Genomic DNA, 21806 nt, shown 5'->3' with positions numbered 1-21806 from the left:
CTCAGTGCCCCCAGCATTGCAAAAATCCCCTAAGCGAGCATGTTTTGACGACAGTAACCGTCACTCTTTTGTTGGCCTGCACACTCACTGTACACTTATTTTCTCAGTCAAGGCAGGTGGTCTGCTCAGTGAGGTCATATTGTCTGAAACATAAGTAGGAGGGGTGGGGGGGGGGGGCTCATCCTCATGGTCAGTACTTGAGACTAAAAACAATACTGAGGATCCAGTGACTTTCTATTTCAGTTAATTTATTTGTACTTTATTTGTTTGTTTGTTTTTTGTGTTTAGTGATGTATATGTGATGTTTGCTCCATGTACAGCACTTTGTATACACCGGTGATTATTTTAAAGTGCTCTCTAAATACAATTGAGTTAAGTTGAGTTTATTTATTTTTTTAGTTTACTTGCAATTCTGATTAAGTAAAACTTTAAATTAAAAAAATTGCTGACCAGTCTTATCAACAATCATTTAACAAAGTCAGAGACAGACAAATAAATGAATAATGACCTGCGCCCGCGTGTGATATTTTAAACAACTGTCAGAACTGTCCCTCTTGATAAAGTAAAATGAAAATTTAACACATAATCTATTGAATATTTTTACAAAATAAATTGGTCGTAACATTCGTCGTTTTTTAATAATAATTAGAGCACGGATGTAAATGACGCTTGAAGACATGCTCGTTTGAATGTTTTGGAGAGGACAATGTTGTCACCTAGTGGGCGATTTAATAAACATCAGGTGATCCATATCGCAAAATAACTACATTTCCCATCTCAGTCGTAAATTTACCGGAAATGACGACACTCGTTTTCCGTTCGTGTCAAGGGCACCGGTAGGGATCTTTCGTTAGCTTAACTTTCAGTGCCTGCATTGCACGTGCGTTTTCCGGCGGCCGTATCACAACTAAAATATTACAAGACTCTCTTTTCCAGAAATGGACAGCTTCGGTTCAGACTTTTCAGCCGGTGGGGCAGGCGGTAAAATGGACACCGGCACGATTATGGAACAGGTTAAAGTTCAAATCGCGGTGGCGAACGCACAGGAGCTGCTGCAGGTAAAAAGCAATAGAAGCTGCGGCTAAAACTAGCAACGCTCACCCATGACATCATAACATGTCAAAGCATAAAATAATTTATCTGGTCTCTAACGAACATTTCCCTGTTATTTTCGTCGGTGAATAGAAATGCGCTTGCTTCGTTCCGTCGTTAAAACTGTCACTACTACCAATGTTGATGAGTAAGACTATGTAAAGGTAAAACTTGATGGTAGATTAACACAATGTTCTATTGTGTGGTGTTTCAGAGAATGACAGACAAATGCTTCAAAAAATGTATAGGGAAACCTGGAAGCACATTGGACAACTCAGAGCAGGTACGTTCACACATGCAAAGTTTATTCGGGGGTTCAATTCATTTTTCTACATAAAAACCTGGCAATCATGATCCTATAAATACCTTTCTCTTTATTAATCTCTATCTTCCTGTTTTGACTTTACAGAAATGCATCGCCATGTGCATGGACCGGTATATGGATGCGTGGAATACTGTTTCCCGAACGTATAATTCCAGATTACAGAAGGAAAGAGCTCGCATGTGAATGTGCATCCCTCACTACTCCTCTTTTCTTTCTTTCCTTTCGTCCCTTGTTTGACCAATGCTTACCTATGGAAGTCTGAGGTCACATGATGTTCTCAGGTTCCTCATGGATGCTGCACAGCTACGACTTTTTTTCCCCTCCCCACAATACCTCAAGCAGGCTGGCACAGCCTGTGGACTGCAGCCATAACAGTGTGGACAACATTCAATTCAGTAACAACAATTATTATTATTATTTTTTTTTTTAATGCAATGATAAACTGGTATTGCGCCAAAAAAAAGAAGTGTTGCCCTGGCCCTTTATGTGTCCCAATATCTAGAAGAAGGTTTGTGTGAGGGATAGGTAGCAATGATTGACACAAAATACTGTTCAGCGCAACCATATATTGAGGTTGACATCCACTAACGATCAAACTAATCTTCACTGCATTCATGAGTCATGTATATAAACAAATTTTGGTTTCTTCAAATAAATAGGAATTATATCAGAAGACAAATGCCAGTCCTGTTATTTTGTACCAATGCAACAAATATTTTGGGAGTACAAAACAGGTTTGATTTGGATCACATTCATTTTTGCAACAATTTGCCCAACCTCTTTTTGCAATGTTACATTACTGTATTGGATCTTACTAGGTTGTACAGGTGTGCTTAAAATTGTGGCCGCAGTCAGTGTAGCCAAGGTAACTGCTGCGTTGCTTAATATTCAAACCTGATTGTTGAGGAAGCACTGATGTTCGCAAGTCTCCAAATTCTGAGAACAAAACCAAGTTTTGTTCTACTCTCTGTCCAGCTGTCACACTATCTCCACCCTCCCCACAGTAGCCAGCTTGTTCCGGCAGGCACTACCATAAGACGCAGCGAGCACAGAAACTACATGCTGAGCACAGACGTCAAAGGGAACCAATGTCATTTTTTTTCTCTCCCCTATAAAACTCTCACGGGTTGCCTCTGACCATAATGGTGCGATTTGGGAGTGCTTGTGAATACTGTACATGAAATAGTTTATCTGAACAACCAATAAATTGTCATCCATGTCATTTTCAAAAACAGGAACCTTACTTTAGCATGTTTGGATGTGCATATGCTAATTACCTCCCAAGTCTGCGTTTCAACCAAATCGATGGTAAGCAAATCTTTGCAACATACATAGCAAGGGGCAGGCACCCATAAACAATGTCTCCTAGTGCACTGAAATCACATAAAATAAGATCACACATACACACTGTCGATCAAATACGTTAAAATTAAAGCAATTTTTTTTGTTGTTAATATATTGCATCATCTGACAGTGGGAGTGGTTTGAAAGTAGATTGCTGTATAAATGTGGTGGAACAGAATCATATAGCTCGGCTTGAAATGACTTTTTCTTTTGAGTAGTTCTGCTAATCTATTTTTTTAGTTGAGGAGCAACTTTCTAATTTTGAGGAGCATTTTTTGCAGGTTAATCTCAGAGACCAGAAGCAAGGGTTTTGTTCAACAAATATATGATGATATAGCTAATGAACAATTGATTTTCTATTTGATACGATCAACAGTTTTTATTTCTTCAATTCACATTTTGCAAGCAGCAAACTGTTTTCTTGTGTGGAAACTTTTCAAGTGGAGCAATTTCAAATACAAATACGCATTTCTGTTTTAACTTTGTATTTTTCAATGGGTTGTATTGTCTTTCAGCAAAGTTATATTGATGTAGGGAAAAAAAGTTTACGGTGTAATGTAATTTTGAGAACATTTCGTGCGCAGACCTCAAAATCCAAACTCTGGACACTACTGAAAACAAAACTGATACCATAAATATTTTACAGTACAATAATATACCTTTGATATTGTAGGTCACCCCTGACGGATGCCGGAACATAATTAATTTCTAGTCCTGTTTGGCTCTGTGTGGAGCATTGTTTTGTATCATTTTCTCTCAAAACACGTTAAATTAAAATGCCTGCTATTTTGATGTTCAAAGTTGGATATGCTCTGCTTTAATGCAGTTCCAGCAGGACTTCTGTGAAAAGTGTACTCGGTTGCCCAAGCACTTAATTCCGGTGTTTTACAATTCCATGTATATCATCGGTTAGCTCAGCAATTAGCATGGTATTTCTGTCTTCTGTTACTATTCCTTCATGAGAACGACTCTTCAAATGAGTGGATGAGGAACATATTTGTTTTCAGCTATTTGAGGATAATACTAAATTCATAAAATTTAAGCTGCAAGGGGCAGCACAGTGAAGGTCTGCCTCGCAGTTTGTGTTTGAATAAATACATGCAATAAACACTAGTTTGCTTTCCCACTGCCTAGGAGCAATAGTTGCAGATTGCCCTTGTATCTTCAGTACATGTCGATAGAAAGGATAGCCCAGTAAAGTTGAGGCGATTGCACAGTGTTACAAACAGCACCCATGACCACACAAGTCAATACTGCATTGACTGAGGTTGATGTCATGGCAAATAAGGTGACCTGATAAAGAACGTCATCATGTCCACTTGGCTCGGTGTTGGTTTAAGATGCTGTGTTTTTGCCTCACTCACTTCAGAAAGGCAGGTATGACGATATCCAATTCCGTACCGAAGTCACTCGAGTGTAAATCCCCGGAAAACCGACTCGGCCGCATCCATGTCCCCAGCTGGTTACCCCGGCGACAAACCACTGGCCGGAGCCCTCACGACAAGCAAGGGGACCCCCAGAGTCTCCCTGGATGAGGGAGAAGAGACAAGTGGGTTTTCTTACGTAGGATGATTAAGGTGTCATATTTCTGTATTCCTTGGGGAAAATTCAAGACAGAACCCTAAATTGTTAAAAATGTCTCAAAATATAATTGTTTTAAGGCTGAAAGTTAATCACTCCCATTAAAGTTATTGAGCGCATTCTTTTGGATTAAACACGAATAAGATGACGGATAGCGGCACTTTGCACATTTTTTTTTTCTTTGGCTCTTTCATATGCTCTCAGCAAAGGGTGATAAGAGAACAAGAGATGGGGTTCTCTTACCAAACAAGTGTCCCTGCCTCCTTCCATGTAACCCGCACACATCATGTGAGGAGTCAGGTTGTCTCCGTACGACTGCCGGCAGTCCGCCTGCTCAATGGTGCTCACCGGTGCTTTTTGCAGCAGGTTGGTCAGTGAACCTACCAAGTGAGAAGCGTATGCGAGTGTCGTTTATACAGAAATGATATTGAGAAATAAATCAGTCCGAATTTTACCATTCTTGTTCGGGAACAGAAAATTGTGCAAAAAGTACCGTACTGCAAACTTGAACAGCAGAACGTGCATTCAAAAGTTTAGAAAATGTAAAATTAAGATCACCTGCAAAAGTTCTAGTGCGTTTTAGGTTCATCCTGACATTTCAACTGAAATCTCAATGTCCATAACTTTTTGTGTATTTTACATTTAGAACATTTTTTAGGCACAGCAACGAACAAAATGTTTACAAAAAATCATTTTCAGACAATTAGACAAAATTAATTTGGAAGATTTCTCGCAGCATACGTGATGATCATACAAATGTGCTGTGACACACTAACTGGGAATCACTGAAGCGGTAGAAAAATGGGAGGTTATGTGGATGGTTTAGATCAGCGAGACTAGATTCACTGGTTAAAATGTTTTCTTACCGCCTTCCCTCATGGATCCCCATCCTGAGATGTAGCACTCAGCGTCTTCCAAGAAGCGGTGTGCTGGTGACGGGAGACAGACGGATTGGATGGTGTGAGATATGGGGGCCGGGATGAGCAGCTCCAGCAGCGCCACGTCGTGGTCCATGTTGGTGCCATTGAAAGCTGGGTGGATGATGACCCGCTGGATGGGAATGACCACGGCTCCCACACCGGAGCGCAGCACGGAGCCGAGGCTCACTGCCCAGTGGGTGGGGCTGGGATCACTGTGGGTGGGAGTTCAAGGTAGTCAAACGGTATACCTACACCATTGGGAACACCTGAACAATCGAATTAAAAAAAAAAAAAATACAGACGTCCATGTCCAGCACAGGTGTCAAAGTCAAGGCCTGGGGGCCAGATCTGGCCCGCCACATCATTTTATGTGGCCCGCGAAATCGAACCAAGCATGTCAAGTTCCATGATGCTTGCTAAAGTCTGAACCATAATGTCAAATTGTCATATGTAATCCACAATAACAGTCATTATTCTTGACTTCTGATTTTAAAACTAGTTATTCATTAATTTGTTGTGTGCTGTATCTGTGATATGTGGAGGGGATTAAACATTTATGTGGCTTCCCCAAATTCATAATGGCCCTCCAAGGGAAACTGTCACTAAAATGTGGCCCGCGACAAAAATGAGTTTGACACCCTTGATGTACAGAATATCTGTCTGTCTGTCTGTCTTACATTGCCCTCAGGTGGCTAACGTGGGTAACAGCACAATGGTCATTCAATCGATGAGAAAACAAAACTGTTTTTAATTCTAGTAAATTGTTTCGTTAATGTATGTTTTTAATAAACTACAGTACCATAGAGTGCTATTTAAAATGCATGAAAAAATATTTTGTAGTTTGTTTTTGGAAGCTGGAATGGATTTATGGTACTGTATTCCCATTTATTTCCATCCATCCATCCATCTTCTACCGCTTATCCGGGGCCGGGTCGCGGGGGCAACAGCTTTAGCAGCGAAGCCCAGACTTCCCTCTCCCTAGCTACTTCTTCCAGCTCTCCCCGGGGGATCCCGAGGCGTTCCCAGGCCAGCTGGGTGACATAGTCACACCAGCGTGTCCTGGGTCTTCCTCGGGGTCTCCTCCCGGTGGGACATGCCCGGAACACCTCACCAGGGAGGCGTTCAGGAGGCATCCGAATCAGATGCCCAAGCCACCTCATCTGGCTCCTCTCGATGTGGAGGAGAAGCGGCTCGACTCTGAGCCCCTCCCGGATGACCGAGCTTCTCACCTTATCTCTAAGGGAGAGCCCGGACACCCTGCGGAGAAAACTCATTTCGGCCGCTTGTATCCATTTATTTCATTGAAGAAAAGGTTAGTGACATGTGAGATAAGAGCGATTTTAGATACGGGCATAGTCATGGAATGAATTAAACTTGCATCTCAAAGCACCACTCTATGTTTATTTGGGCTGGACTGATTGATTGAAGATCTGGGATGTGTGTGTGTGTGTGCCCTTATTTTCGTGCAAGGTAGTATGCCCATTTCACACCTTTTGAAGCAGTGCGCAGCAGTCAGTAACCATTTGCTGTGCACGAGAGTGGCGCCACAATGGTGGAGCCTCTGGTAATGAAGGCTGCCGATCCAAGGCCATTCCCCCCTGCGAGCCGTGACACCGCCCACAATCCGATTGCCGCCCAACGCGGGACGCACACCGCAGTCTGAAAAGACAAATGAAATCACCTTCAGATGCTTCCATACAATTGATACTTAAATATTTAAACGAACCGCAGTTTCTTTCGTCAGCCTGGTTGGGGCAGTCAGGGACTCCGTCACATTCTGGATTTAACTTGTTGATACAGGAGGTGGCGCTGCACTGGAAGTTTCCACTACAGTTTGAGACTAGAAGACATGATGGGAGTGTGTTTGGAAACAAAACAAAAAACAATTTAATATTTGCAATTGATTATTTGGACAATACCAGGAGGTGCTGGGGCAGATTCGACATCCATGGCGACTGTCTTGGGAAATGGAGAATTAGAAGCACTCGCGCCTGGAGCGGTGACCGGCAAAGTGAGCTCATGGTTGGGGTAGTAATACTTCGAGTTGGGGTCTACGTGACTCAGAATCCAGCTGCGGAGTTTGGTGACCCGCGAGTAAACACCAGGCCTGTAGATCTGGGCACAGCCTATGCCCCAACTTACCACCCCTGCCAGGAAAAACCTCCCTGGAGCTCCCTCGCACACCAAAGGGCCCCCGGAATCACCCTGGAAATAAAAAAACACTAAGTCCAGTTTCAGCGATGCAAAAGAAGGGCGTGAAAAGTACGCTGTAATTATTGATCTGACAAATATGGAAGCAATAGATGTCACAGGACTATTACAAAAGGGCCGTTATCTCACGCGATTGTGGCGACCAGAAGCAGCACTGACCTGACAGGAGTCCACCTTGCCCTGCAGGAATCCAGCACACATCATGTTGGAAGTGATTGAGCCTCTGTATACAGGCAGTTTACTGCACACCTTGGAGTCGATGATTTTCACCAAGGCCTTTTGCAGTGTGGATGGCATCTCAGCTGAAAGACAGTTAAACTTGAGTGCATTCGCCAAAATCTGAGGCAGCCCGCGCAATTTAAAGAAACCTAATAGAGCTGCATCTATATTTACGGTCAAAATGCTTTTTATCGCAGTTGTAGTTGAAGGTAGTTCAAAACCGCACTGCATCATCGGGATGAGGGATGTTTGTAATATTTTGGATGGGTGATTCAGTTGCATGCGAGTCAGTGGTATGCGACCAAAGTTTCAGCAATATTTTTTGATTGACGTTCTTTTTTTTTTTTTTACTTGAAAGTGAACATATAAAATGTTCATCATTGATCTTAAAGAAAATTGTCGAAAATAGCCATTGACCATATGTTAACTTAAAATATGCTAAATGCATTTGCTTGAAGTCCGTGGGAACATCTGTTATGTTAGCCATGGTCCTCAGCCTCAAATGCCTGTTTTTACCTTTCACAAAAAATTCTAGATTAAATTGGATGACAAAAAATAAAGCATTGGTTGATCATGAAACTTAAATCAGTCCCGAAGTGTGGACATACTGTAGTTCCAACAGCAAGTGGAAAATCCGTTCATAAACATTCAAACCAAATCTGAAAATCAAAATTCCTCACTGGTCAGAATCATCATTCTGGCATATGAAACCAAATCGCCACGGGGTGCATTTTTCATTGGCCCAATCTTTGCGCGTGACGTGTAACACCGAACCCCAAATTGACATGTAGCCTCAAGCTACCATATTTGCTCTAATTCAAAGTTATCTGAAAACAGAACAATGACTGAGGTCTGACAAGATGTCCTCATTTCCCCTCTGACAAGTCCACTTGTATCACTACTCGGATTTTTATCTGGAAGAAGCTTGTTTTAAAAAAGATGCAGTTAACATGTTTTACTTTGAGTTTGTGCAAAAATTGGTTCATATGCACCAGAGGTGGCAGGCCTGAACGCTTGAATACAAGTTGACATTACACAATCAAGATGGAGTTGAATTTAGCCTTTGCTGCACTATTTACACTATTTGTGTGGCAGGGCTGCGCCCCTGCTGCGTGACTCACAACTAAACTGGTGCAGAGATCCCCATCCTGACACCACGCATTTCTGGCCGGGAGCAAAGACGTGAGATGGTGCAGGGAGACAGGCGGGTTGGACGTAGGGACCGAAGGCGAGAGGGCTCTCCAGCTCCAGCACGGCCACATCAACGTCGGTGGTCGTGGGGTTGTAGTCTGGAGACACTGCCAGAGTTTTGATGTTGATTGTTTTGGACTCAGACTCTTCCCCGCTCACCAAACTGGCCCCCACCAGGGCTGTCCACTCTTTGGGGTTGTTGGCGCTAAAAAATGGGAAACAAAGCAGAATGTATGGCATGGCTGAACATCGTGTACAACTACTGTCCACTGTGTTAATCAAGGATGTCAGCAGTGGGCAGACTTTTGTTTTGAGGGTCACATCTTAATTTTAAACGGGCTAACTGAACAGGTCATTTGTACTGTAGATTAGGTTAAAAAAAGTGTAACTTTCTGCAAAATATGCCAAATATTGAATTTTAGTCATTCTCATTTTTAATTGCATTGTCTCTCATCCACATAATCATCAGGAATTAACCAATTATTTAAAAAAAATTGATAAAATGTACTATTGCAGCAAATAAAAATTGAAGTTGAAATATTAATGAATATTTTTCAAGTGGCAGATTTTAGGCGGAATAAAGAACTATATGGTCAAGTTGAGACATACTCAATTGATTAATTGAATGGGGAGTCTTTAAAAAACATTTTGTCAAATTTGTAAAAACTATAATGGCTTGAGTGTAGGCTAAATATGATCTGTGAAAAAAAAATCTGACACCTCTGACACTAGCCAGATGAGAGTCGCTCGGGAAGACAAGGATGGCTGATTCTTCCATTGAGCCTTTTTGTGACGTTGTGCTATTTTATGCTTCTAACTTCATGAAATCAGTTTAGAGAATGACTTGAATATACCCCATGACATAAAGCAAAAGAGTTTTGGTGTGGAGGGGTGTCGATAATGGGCATCTGCTCAAAAAAATCCTTTTTTTAACTCTTTACTTTGGTGTTCAAGTACATTTCAGAGTCGCTACTTTATTTTATTTAAAAGTACGTAAAGTAGATGCATCACCTACGTTTCAAAGCAGTGCGCGGCACTGACCAGCCACCTTTCGCTGATAATAGAGGCTCCACATGTGTGCTGCCCATGCAGCCTGAGACTGACCTGCCACGGCAGCTCTCCTTGTCGGGCATCTTCACCGCCCACGATACGATTCCCCGTGGCGCTACGTGTGCCACAGGCTGGAGGGGGGGGGGGGGGCAACGGATCAGATCAAGGATGGCATCAACCCAAACGACAAGGTGGAAAGCAAAGGGGTCGTTTACCACAACGAGCTTCATCAGATCCATCTGCACAGTCTGATACAAAGTCACACTCGGGGTTTAATTTGGTGATGCATTCGCTGTTGTCACAGGTGAAGGCGCTCTCGGGGCAACTCTCTAAAAGAGTGAGAAGACAGACTTTGATGGACATGGGTATACACACTCACCGCTTAATCAATGAAGTAATCAATCAGGGTTGGTTTATATCTTACAGGAAAATTATAAAATCCATCAGCATGAAACCCATGCCTTGAGATTTCTTTCTATCTATCTATCTATCTATCGAGAGAGAAAGCCTACTGCCCAAAGACGGCTGGGATGGGCTCCAGCACCCCCCACGACCCTTGTGAGGAGAAAGCGGATCGAAAAAATGAATGTTTTTGTGTGTTTTTTAAAATTTTTTAGGAGGCTTGCCGAATGTTCAGTGGGAGGTCATTCCAGAGAGAGGGACCAGCAACAGAAAAGGCTCGATCCCCTCTGAGCCTCAGTTTAGTTGTTGGTACTTCTAATAATGTCTGGTCCGCAGACCTGAGGCGGCGGGCAGGTGTGTAGGGGCGGATGAGCTCAGAGAGGTAAGGTGGCGCGAGGTCATTTAGAAATTTGAAAACAAATAAGAGGATCTTGAAAATAACTCTAAAATACAATACAATACAATACAATACATGCTGATTTATATAGCGCTTTCACAACAGCGGCAGCTGTAACAAAGCGCTTAACAAAACAGTTAACATTAAGTAAAATAATAAACACAACACATAACATAAAACACGGACAGTCGTGCAGTCCTAACCACTTTTCCGTCACACGCTTTGTTGTTTGAAGCAGTTTGAGATGAAAGAGGAGAGAATCAAAGTGTCCTTTAACCAGTGGATCAGAGACGTCATGCTCAAAATGTGCACACGTCGGCTACAAGCTAAGTTTCAAAGTCAACAAGAAGCTGAAGCATCCATTGACGAAAAAAAGAGATTGGGTCATTTCTCCTGTGCCATGGAAATCCGCCATCCAAGCGGCGACTCTCGGTTCCAAATACGCATCGGCGCTCTGCGCCGACGCTCATCTCTCCTCATCCTCAACTTCAGCAGCCATCCATCCAGCCACACCAACGCCGACTGTCCAACAGTGCCGACATCTCCACTGAACAAAACGGGGTTGTGAAAAATGCTGCCCATTACAGGCGCAAAAAACACAAGCGCCCCAGGTCTGTCCAGCACCAGAAAATGTATGGGGGGCCAGTGAAGGGATGCCAGAGTAGGCGTTATGTGCTCCCTCTTACGAGTACCAGTCAAGAGCAGGGCAGCGGCATTCTGGACTAGCTGAAGGCGCAAAACGGAGGACTGGCTGACTCCAAAGTAAAGGGAATTGCAGTAATCGAGCCGGGATGTGACAAAGGCATGAATTACTGTCTCAAAGTGTTCATGAGAGAGGAGAGGTTTTACTTTGGCCAGCTGTCTAAGGTGAAAGAAGCTGGATTTAACAACGGCACCAATTTGCCGGTCAAGTTTGAAATCACTGTCATGTACAGCACTTTGTATGCAGCGATGGCTGTTTGAAAGTGCTCTATAAATACAATTGAATTGAATAGTTTGGGCTTTTGCATGCGGTTACATATTAAGAAACATGACAAAAGCTAATGTCACGCCATATCATAATACCACTGAAAATGTACCAATCTTTGAATCTTGAATCTGAAATGATCATGAATGTTCTCTTGCATTTGACCTCTCATTAGGTTCACGTGTGAATCATCCCAAAGGATTTTGGGCGCGGGATGGGGCACATCCTGTATTGGAGACCAACCACTTTGCTATGTCAACAATCATTCCCACTCACATCGATGAATTTTGGTATTTTGTCATTTCTTGCTATTTTTGTCGTTTTTTTTTTCTCCATTATCATTCCCTTTTGGCATCCCGATTCCTTTGCTGACATAGTGGTCGAACAAGTCAGCAACTTGTATGCATCTATTCACAGAAATATGAACATCACACGAGTGACATGTATTTCAAGTATGATACACTCACCCTCACCCAGCGTATCATCTCCAATATTGTAAAATGATTTCCCACTGGCACCTGGGTAGAAAGTACGAGGATTAAATGTGAAATGCGTCCGAGACAATGCTTAGCTGAGGTCTGCTTCAGAGAGCTAACAGATGACTATTGTGTCCAACCCAGTAAGACGATAGCATTGATGTGTCCAAACTGGGGAACCTCCAGCGGATTGCCGTGCATCACCGAGGTGAGCCCCGCCCTCAGCAGCTCCTGAATGAAGTTTTCCGAATACTGCTGAAATTTGGAAACCGCGAACACCAGCCTGAATGTTGCCATCACATCACCATTCATGTTGCTGAAGGAGAGAAAAAAAAAAGGAAAAAGGCACCAATTCCATCTCTCCCAAAAAATGATAAACAATGTGAATTTGCTTCCGATGAACATACCCAAAAGCAATAATATTACAGTCGACGTAGTGATGCGATATAGACGAGGAAGCGAAAACATTTTTGATCTGTGAAAGAAAATACGAGCAACTTCGCATGAACGGTCAGATGACTTGAGATGAGATGGACCGTATTGTGGTGAAAGCCTGCCCGATACCTTTGACTTTAGTACAGATGTCAGTACTAAGGAGAAGCCCGAGTTTGGATCCTGTAGAGACGGATCATGCTTGAGACCCTTCAGCTCAACTGTCTCCATGAAGTCATGCTGCTCCTGTATCAGGTACGCTGCACTCACATGCACACAGAGAGGACAAGAAATGTGCGAAAAATATTGCAAAATGATGTCTATGGACAGTATTTGATGTCGGGATTGAAGAAAACCATCACCGATAAGCAGTCCTACAAAGACTCCAGCGCCGAGAAAGAAGAGGAGGCCGAATATGAGAGTGCTCCTGAAGCAGGTGGGGCTGGAGGGAGCGGGTGAGGGTCCCGGAGTGGACCACGTGCCTCCTCCATCATTCGTCATCTCCTTGTTGGATTTATAACACTGGGCTATTCACATGGCGGGTGAAATCCAAAGTTGGAAATGTTCAACGCCTGAAGTTTCTGAGATTGTTATACTGTCACTTATTGTACATTCATTGGCCACACCATTAGGTACACTTTTTGTGGGTGCAGTTTGAAGAATTGCACTGCATTGTATTTAGAACCGTTTTTAATACTTGGCTTGCTCAAAAAAGTTCTTGGGTGCCTTAAAGCAGTGGTTCTCAAATTGGGGTCTTTATAAAGGTGGCCTGAAAGCTGGAGCTTCGGAGTTAGCAAAATTACACTGAGCAGCAGCAAATGTTAATTTCAGATGGCTTTTTGTATGTATGTATTGTTTGATATACTTGCCTTTATTTTATTTTTAACTTTTTTTCAAGCACATCGAGTTCTTGAAATATTTTCATTTTTTTATTTTGAAATTTGAGCTATAAAAGCTTGTGCAACACGGGTTTTATCATGCATTGAAATTTATGGCTATGACTTTTCAGAACAAAAATTCCACCTATTGCTGAACCTAACCCTTAATTCAAAAATATATAATTATTATTTCACATTATTTATTTTTATTGAAAGGTGATGTGCTAGAAAAAAATAATTGATTCCGAATCAGTGCGGGAATTTCATCTAGAAAAGTTTACAGTACTTATATCTCAGATTTTTTAAAAAATGTAAAAAAAAAATGGTTGACCTGTGTTATTAAAAAAATACAGTATATGATATAATTTCATAAACAGGCCTACATGTTCTAATGCTTCTAGAAACGTTGCCTTATAACATTCTACAAATATGAAACATAAAATAAACTTGGTGTAATGTCCTGCATTTCACTCTGAACAGGAAGACAAGAAATACACGGCTGCACAGTTATACTCTATGGATGTTCTCCGATGTTTTGCATGAATAAACAACAAAAGTGTCTATATTCATGTGTATAATGTATAAAATACAACATTCATATCAGGTTAAAAAAGAATGTTAATCTACTGTCAGCAATTGATACTGTACATTTTGAGGTCAGAACACCACCACTGCAGAAAAATGGTGTGGGTTGGATAAAAACAAACAAAAAAAATCGTCAAATGAAGCATGCAGCATGACAACTTTACGGATGTGTCAAAAAAAATATCACAGTCGAGTAGCATACTCACTCACCCGCTTGTTCCCTCAGTCCATGACCCCAAGACATTCACAACATCCTGCACGGCAAGAAATGAGTGAACAGTGAAAGGTCAGCAAGACGCGGCTATTTGTTCCACCTGAGCAGGGGGCGTGTCCCACAGGTAAGTCACCTTTTTCCATTTACTCGAGCAAACCTATGCTTCATCCCAAATCCCTTTTATGCCCTCCTCCCATCGGCACGGATCCCTCTCTGGGTTTAAATGTGTGTTTTGTTCAAAGTCACACCCTGCATTATCTGCAGGGGGGGGGGGGGGACTCATGTCAACTGCTATAAGGATAACTTAAAGCTCCTCTGAAGAGTCTCCTTGTTCTCCCTGTGCATGCAAACCTGCACCTATGTGCTCCATGGACACGCTGACTGGACAAAGAGGAGGAGCTAAGAAGGCAGGAATTCTTTTTCCATGCAGGATCACATCGCCAGGAAAAGTCCACAGTGCCCAAATTGTTTAATCTGTTCACACATTGCTTTGTATTAAATGTACAGTCCCAACAAGAGTATCGGGTTGCAAGCAGACTTGCACCCATGTGCCAACATTTTGCTCAAAGCGGGTTAAACCCAAAAGGTGTCTTTGCTGGTATGCACACAGGCTCATCTCACACGCAGCCAAGTAAACACAAAGTGGGAAATGTTTGAAAAAGAGGATGGAGCTGCTGCCCATAAGAACAAGGTGTTTCCACTTGAGGATTGACTTGAGTACATAGTCGGATTATAATAATTTTGGATTTTTCATGAGAGTTGGTTTTTATTTTGTTTTGACTTTTTTTCCAGTTCGATTATTATAGTTTTTAGAGCACGTTTGTTAGTTTTTCTTTTTCAAACATGCTTTATTTTAGCTTTTATATTAATTTGAATTTTCTTTAATATATGGAATATTTTTTGATATGCAAGATAAAAAAAGTCACAAAATAAACTAAAATTGTGAAACCAGTGACATTTGACCTCATATTAACTATTCAACAAATGTTTCACATTTTATTTCCAATTATTGTAAATAAATATATAAATAATGGAAGTAGTCAAATGAGCAGTCATACATTGAAATTAAAAAAAAGTTTGTTTTCTATGGTAAATTGTTAATTTATTGTAAATAGTAAAATACACAATCCTACATGGATTAGAATTTTTTTTTAAATTTTTGATCACCCAATTGGTTTTTAATGGCTGTAATTTTGAATAAAATTAAAGGAGAATGAATCATTTGAGGGGGCACGGTTACCACTTTGGCCTCACAGTGCAGAGGTGCAGGGTTTGATTCCGGCTCCGGCCTTCCTGTGTGGAGTTTGGATGTTTTCCCCGTGCCTGCGTAGGTTATTTCCGGGTCCTCTGGTTTCCTCCAACATTCCAAAAACATGTGTGGCAGGTTAATGGAACACTCTAAATTGTCCCAAGCTGTGATTGTGAGTGCAGATGCTTGTTGGTCAGCTGGGATTGGCTCCAAAATGCCCGCGACTTTCGTCTGAACAAGCGGACTAGAAAATGGATGGATGGATGAATAATTATTGAAATAAAGTTTACACTTTTTTACTTCATCTAAGAATGAGCAGGCTCAATTAGAAGGTTTTAAAAATCGAATAGGGCCCTCGAGCATATTTTTGCCCATTCCCGTTTTAATGAATCTTTTTCAGTTTGATAGAGAACCGAGAAAATCTCTGACACAGTTCCACTTCATGAATTGAACTACTGAAACAAATTATCTTGCTTTCTAATATATTGAGATGTACCTTTAAGTGCGGTCCTAAGTTTGAGTGGAATCCAGTACAATACTGTCGCTGCATCCAAATTTTCTCCTTTAACAGGCGCATTGAACTGCACTGAATGAGATTGAGGTGTTTGTGTTCACAATACAGTAATAGGGTTACTTGTACTGTACTTTATACTCGGAGGGGCACGATATCACAAAAGTATGCTGTGGAGTTTGAAAACTACATTGACAAATATCCTACACAACCTGTAGAAATTCACTTCTAGAACAATTTATTTGAATTTAAAAAATAAATAATGGTAAATAAAATCCGTTTGGTACATTACGACAGGACTGGACGTGTAACTGTTGTCAAGCCTCGCTGTTATATTAAAAGTTAATATTAAATTAAATCAAAGTACAAAACTCAAAATAGCTTTATTTTATTTTTTACCAAAAAGAAGCACAAATGGTAATGGGATAATTAATTATTGACAATGAAAACACTGGCATTTTCCAAGCCTCAACTAAAATTTACACATGGCAAAGTGAACTGTTTGCAAGTTTTTTAAGCTGACTAACTTATATACGTTAAAAAAAAAGGGACAGCTACGAAGATTCTAAAATGGAAAACATAAAAAATACTTTCAAAATATCCTCATGTGCACTCATATATACACACAACAAGTGCTGTGTTAGCCATCCTGCTGCTGTATGAAAGGATTGGGAATAGCCTCCATGCCATCCTGTGGACAAATGAGCACCACTGAGGTCCCCCTGCAGACCACCAGCCCCAATTGCCTGGTGTCTTCTGTCAGTTTGAGCTGGTCATCAGGATCTGGACACAGGCACAAAATGCAGGTTTAAAAAAAAAAATTCAAACAAAACAAAGTTACCTCAGATCTCAGTTTCAAGAGCCTGATTATTAATATTGTAGATTTAGTTTTGATACAACGGTGTCAGATACGCGTAGCTTTTGTGCAATGTTTCCCGACCTTTATAGAGCCAAGACACATTTTATTTTACAAAAATCTCCTGGGAAGTGTCCCAAATACTACGGGCAATCGGGGTGTATTGCATGAAAACAAGGTTGTAAATTCTGGGAAAAAGACAAAAATGTACATCACTTACCACGCATATACTCAATGGTACCGTCCAGTACAAGGTTTAATAATGGGTCGAAACCTTTAAGGACCCCGCTAGCTGAAATGGAAAGCACACTTATACTGTAAATCCACATTTATATTGTGACACCATAACCATGATGATACCCACCTTCTCGTCCTCCTTGAAACTTAACCCGAATCGGTTTGTCGATGTATTTAGACAAGTCAAAGATACTCTCCTTCTTCTTCTTGTCTTTGTCCTAACAAGCACGGTGGAATGTTGTTATTTAGGAGGGTGCAAAAACGTGTCGCACATAACTTTTTGCTGGTTTAGCAGCGAGCTAGCTGTAGTCGGCAAATGAATTAGCAGCCAGCAAAATGACTACGATCCAACAAAAAGCGCTTGATGGGCATCTGAAATGATAGCGAGAGGCAACACGGTGCAGTTTACGAATGTTTATGTAAACGCTGATGATATAAAGCGTATAGAATCAAATGAAAACGCAAACCGCGCGAACTCACCGCCATGTTGGCTTCAGAATCCGGAAAGGAAACTTTGACCTCAATGGTGCTCCCCAATCAAATTTCGCTGCACACAAAATGGAGGGACTGACGTCAGAGTTTGAATTCGGCGTTCTTTTTTTTTTCCTTTTCTTTTTTTCTTTTTTAAATTTAACACTGTCCTCTTTTAGGTTAAAATGAAAACTGTACGCAGTGTTGTCTAATATTATTCCTGGATAAATATTATAACTCCAAAGAACAACAAACCACACTAAGTTACAGAAAGACAACAATTCACACTCACATTCAGGTGTATGGACAAATTAGATGGACAAAGAACAACAAACCACACTAAGTTACAGAAAGACAACAATTCACACTCACATTCAGGTGTATGGACAAATTAGATGGACAATTTAGACTCTCAATCAACCTAACATGTATGTCTTTGGACAGTGAGAGGAAACTGGAGAAACCTGATAACTGTGAAGCAGGTGTTCTGCCTATTTTCTCTGTATTAACATGCTGATTTTGAATACTGAATTAAATAATTTGAATCCATTATTTATTTGTTCAACAGTGTACCTCAACGCACATTTCGATCGTTACAGTGCTGAAAGTAATGCTGCAGCCATTGTCTGTAGGCTTGTGCAAAATATACTGGACATTTCCGTAATAAAATTACACACTAGACTACGTTTGATATTCAGGATTTGTTTTCATACCACTTTTCCATGTTGCACTGGACTGAGGGACACAAGGGATCTATTAATATCACCAGTTGGTGGGCTGTAATCCAAAAGGTCATTAAGCTCTGTGCGGAAGACGGTTGCTTGTTGTGATATGGCCTGTCAAGCAAACAACATTCTCGCTGAGCGGATAAACCAACACGAGGAAGATGACACTATTTTCCAGCCTGACGTCATGCTACAAGTAGATGGGGAGTCTTTTTACGTTAGCCGTTCTCAGCTTGCGCTTCAGAGCCCCTACTTCCGGGCTCTCTTTTTTGGCTGCGGTGTTGAAAGCACAAAAAGGAAAATAGAGCTCAGAGGGGTTCGCTTGCAGCATTTCAAGGCGTTAATGCACCATAGCCGGACTTCCATTCTCACTCTGGACAGAGAAAATGTTTTGGGGATCCTTGAGACTGCAGATTTTCTTCAGCTGGAGCGAGCCAAGCTGTTGTGCTGCAAATTCCTTGAACGTGAGCTCCACCTCTGCAATTGTTTGGGAATGATGGCTTTTGCCTGGCAGCGAGGGTGCGCTCAGCTCTACAGTGCAGCAAGGCAGGTAGCCCTCACTCACTTCTCTACTGTTGTCTCTGAAGAGGACTTCCTGTCCTTGTCTAAGGAGACTGTGGCACACCTACTCGCCAGCGACAACCTGGCCATCCAGAGAGAGGATTTGGTGCTGGAGGCGATCTTACGCTGGGTGTCCTTTGACAACAAAAGAGAGGAACACTTTCTTGAGCTCATTGAGCTGGTGAGACCTGAGTCTCTGTCATTGACATTCATCTCTAAACTTTTGGATACAATGACAAACAGTTCTGACACGACAGCCAAACTGATCCGCATGCTGAATGATCATTTTCCAAAGTCCTGGTCGATTGGGAGGTCCCTCCAAAGGATCAAGCAGAATCTCTTCATTGTGGGAGGACCTCATGATCAGGAACAGCAGGCATTCTACCAGTTTCATCCACTCAGTGGGAGATGGCAAAATTGTGCACCTCTGCAGAGGAAGAACCTCACGCAGTACTCAGTAGCAGCAGTAGGTAAATGGATATTGATTGACCACAAGATTAGATAGACTTGCCCAATCTAATAAGGCTTGCCACCTTTGTAAAGCTAATGATTCATGACACTTTATTCTATATATCCATGTTTCGTATTTGATGTCATACAGCAGGCCACACACATACTGATTTTATCGTCCTAACCAATATTTCAATGTGTCAGACCCTTCACATGATGAGGGAAATATTACCATCTTAGAGACAGGTCAAGTCAGTTCTGTTTGTGTGGTGCTAATTCAAAATTGAGATTACCTCTGGGAACTTTACAGATCGATCAGATCAAGAATCACATTCCTCATACAGTACATAAAATATGTAAAAAAAAAAAACCCCAGCAGAAGTCCGCATGAGCAGGCACACGGATGTAAGGAACAGCTCTTGCGAAGTAAGAAACTACATGCACTGAGGGTAAATAGAGGGAGAAAACAGGAAATTGGAGGGGCGGGGGGTGTTGTGCGGTTGCGTCGAGATGACAATGGGCACAACAGCCGTATCATCAATTGTCCCATAATAATGGCAGCAACAACGATATTGGTCCACTGCCAACACCACTGTCCCGTTGTCTTGCCACTGCAGCTGACAAGGAGATACATTTGAAGCAGACAGCACCGCCCACAGGGGAGAGACAAAAAGACAAAAACACTAAAAACATCCTACAATACATGGATGGTGATGAAGTGAAAAAAGGAAGGGATGCTAGTAAGTGGTTAGTGTACTGGTGAAAACCATGCCGGAAAATACAAATTAGAAAAATTGTCATTGTAGAAGAAGCAAGGCCAACTGTTAGCCTATCAGCTAACTACATATGTCAGTAAACTCTTGCCCTTGTCATTATTGTTGTGGTGAAAGACTTGGAGGAGATGTTATTTAAAAAAAATTAAAAATAACACAACCATTTGCTCCTTTATTTAACAGCACAAGCTTCAAGTCATTTCCTAATTGGCTCTCATACCATCACAATCACTGAGTCCATGGCTGGGTTGGACTTGTTGTTGGCCAAAAATAAACATTTGTGAACAGGTTTAACGTTTATGATTGTCAGATATGGTTGATCTCTTTTGGAGCAGGTCCAGGAAGAACACGCCACACCATATGACAACAGACCAGGATAATAATTTCGAGACATCTGATAATTGGGCCTGTGCTAACCACAAGGGAGATAAAAGTCTAACATTTCTACCTTTTTCAGTAGTTGTGTACACCACTTTTATTGGCAATTGTCATGACATTTTTATGTCTTTCCTCATTATGTGTAGGAGACAGTGTGGTTGTGACAGGGGGCTACTTCCGTGACGTGCTGTGGTTCAGCGTGGACTGGGTCAGAAGATACGAATGTGGGAGCCAGCGGTGGATGGATGGCCCTGCTTTGCAGAAGTCCAGGCACAGCCACTGCTCCATTGCGCTGGATTCTGTCCTGTATGTCTTGGGGGGCAGCATGGACGAGGGGCTGGTGGCTGATGTTGAAAGACTGATCCTGGGGTCAGACGGGGGTTGGGAAAATGTCAGCCCCATGAGTAGGGCGGTGGAAAGGGCAGCCGTAGCCGCTCTGGGCCAGTGTATTTATGTCGCGTGTGGTCTAGATGAAAATGGAGAGGCGTTTGGGGGAATACAGCGGTATCACACCAGGGAGAATCATTGGGATGTCATCTCCTATTCTCCTTTTCCACGGTGAGTCCATTTACAACTTTTGGCCTTTTTGACGAAATGACTTGTGGGATAATTTGCACCGTTCCTTAGATATGACCTGGTTGCCACGGAGCTCAATGGTGCCATCTATTTGTTTGGAGGCCAAGCTTTACGCTTTGATGTGGAGACAGACGAGTGGACTGTTCTGCAGGAGGAATTTCTGGAGAAAAAGTTCTTCTGCGGCTGCACCACAGTCAATGGCCAGATATTCCTGCTGTGTGAGAAAAAGAGTAACAAAGCACTCCCCAATATGGTTTGGTTTGACCCTTACGTAGACACTTGCATCAAGGTGGACAATGCAATACCATGTCCTGTTCCACTCAGAGGGTGTGTCACCATGAAAGTGTTTACATGAAAGTGTGTGAGGTTGAAATAAATGGGTTCACTGACAACATTCAAGCACACCAGGGAGGGGCAATTCAACTGCTGGGCCACAGTATTTCATCAGTGCTATGGGGGCTTCACCACACACCTACAAAAATACATGCTGGTGTTATATTCCCTTTTTGATAATATATTTTCCAACGCGCGCATGAAAAATCCATGATCCGAACCCAACAGCAAAAAGTTTGAAGCAAACATCAAAATAATCACATACAAGAATGCGACAAAACTGAAGAAACCAATATTAACTGCAAGAACTCATTTTGTACATTTTTCCCACAAAAATAGACTCAACATTTGAATATTATTGAGGTACTCTGTTTGTCCTTAATATAATCCCAAATCCGACCA

At 41.8% G+C, this 21806-nt stretch overlaps 4 protein-coding genes across 4 annotated transcripts; 2 read left to right on the top strand and 2 right to left on the bottom strand.

Annotated features, from left to right (window-relative positions):
* The first annotated feature begins 823 nt into the window (after positions 1-823).
* Positions 824-3897, top strand: timm13 (translocase of inner mitochondrial membrane 13 homolog (yeast)). Its single transcript, XM_086116435.1, has 3 exons — positions 824-1058; positions 1307-1375; positions 1502-3897. Exons 1-3 carry the CDS (start codon positions 939-941, stop codon positions 1598-1600), a joined length of 288 nt encoding a protein of 95 aa, XP_085972561.1. The 5' UTR covers positions 824-938; the 3' UTR covers positions 1601-3897.
* A 65-nt stretch (positions 3898-3962) lies between these two features.
* Positions 3963-14314, bottom strand: tmprss9 (transmembrane serine protease 9). The gene is made up of 16 exons (XM_086116434.1): positions 14281-14314; positions 12970-13134; positions 12740-12867; positions 12583-12650; positions 12316-12491; positions 12167-12217; positions 10149-10262; positions 9899-10064; positions 8814-9088; positions 7633-7775; positions 7182-7467; positions 6989-7102; positions 6753-6921; positions 5209-5474; positions 4586-4722; positions 3963-4288 (listed from the first exon to the last, which is right to left on the bottom strand). Exons 1-16 carry the CDS (start codon positions 14312-14314, stop codon positions 4127-4129), a joined length of 2454 nt encoding a protein of 817 aa, XP_085972560.1. The 3' UTR covers positions 3963-4126.
* A 2094-nt stretch (positions 14315-16408) lies between these two features.
* lsm7 (LSM7 homolog, U6 small nuclear RNA and mRNA degradation associated) lies at positions 16409-17685 on the bottom strand. Its single transcript, XM_086115662.1, has 4 exons — positions 17618-17685; positions 17265-17355; positions 17121-17192; positions 16409-16827 (listed from the first exon to the last, which is right to left on the bottom strand). The coding sequence occupies exons 1-4, from the start codon at positions 17621-17623 to the stop codon at positions 16685-16687; spliced, it is 312 nt and encodes a 103-aa protein (XP_085971788.1). The 5' UTR covers positions 17624-17685; the 3' UTR covers positions 16409-16684.
* Positions 17686-18422: 737 nt separating this feature from the next.
* Positions 18423-21523, top strand: LOC147202297 (kelch-like protein 23). Its single transcript, XM_086114907.1, has 3 exons — positions 18423-19364; positions 20642-21053; positions 21123-21523. The coding sequence occupies exons 1-3, from the start codon at positions 18440-18442 to the stop codon at positions 21424-21426; spliced, it is 1641 nt and encodes a 546-aa protein (XP_085971033.1). The 5' UTR covers positions 18423-18439; the 3' UTR covers positions 21427-21523.
* The last annotated feature ends 283 nt before the right edge of the window (positions 21524-21806 follow it).

This window comes from Hippocampus guttulatus, chromosome 7, assembly GCF_054856545.1.
Source record: "Hippocampus guttulatus isolate MCC_2025c chromosome 7, RoL_Hgut_1.0, whole genome shotgun sequence".
Taxonomy (NCBI): Eukaryota; Metazoa; Chordata; class Actinopteri; order Syngnathiformes; family Syngnathidae; genus Hippocampus; species Hippocampus guttulatus.
Note: the sequence above shows the minus strand (reverse complement) of the source record. Positions and strands in the feature narration are given on the sequence as shown.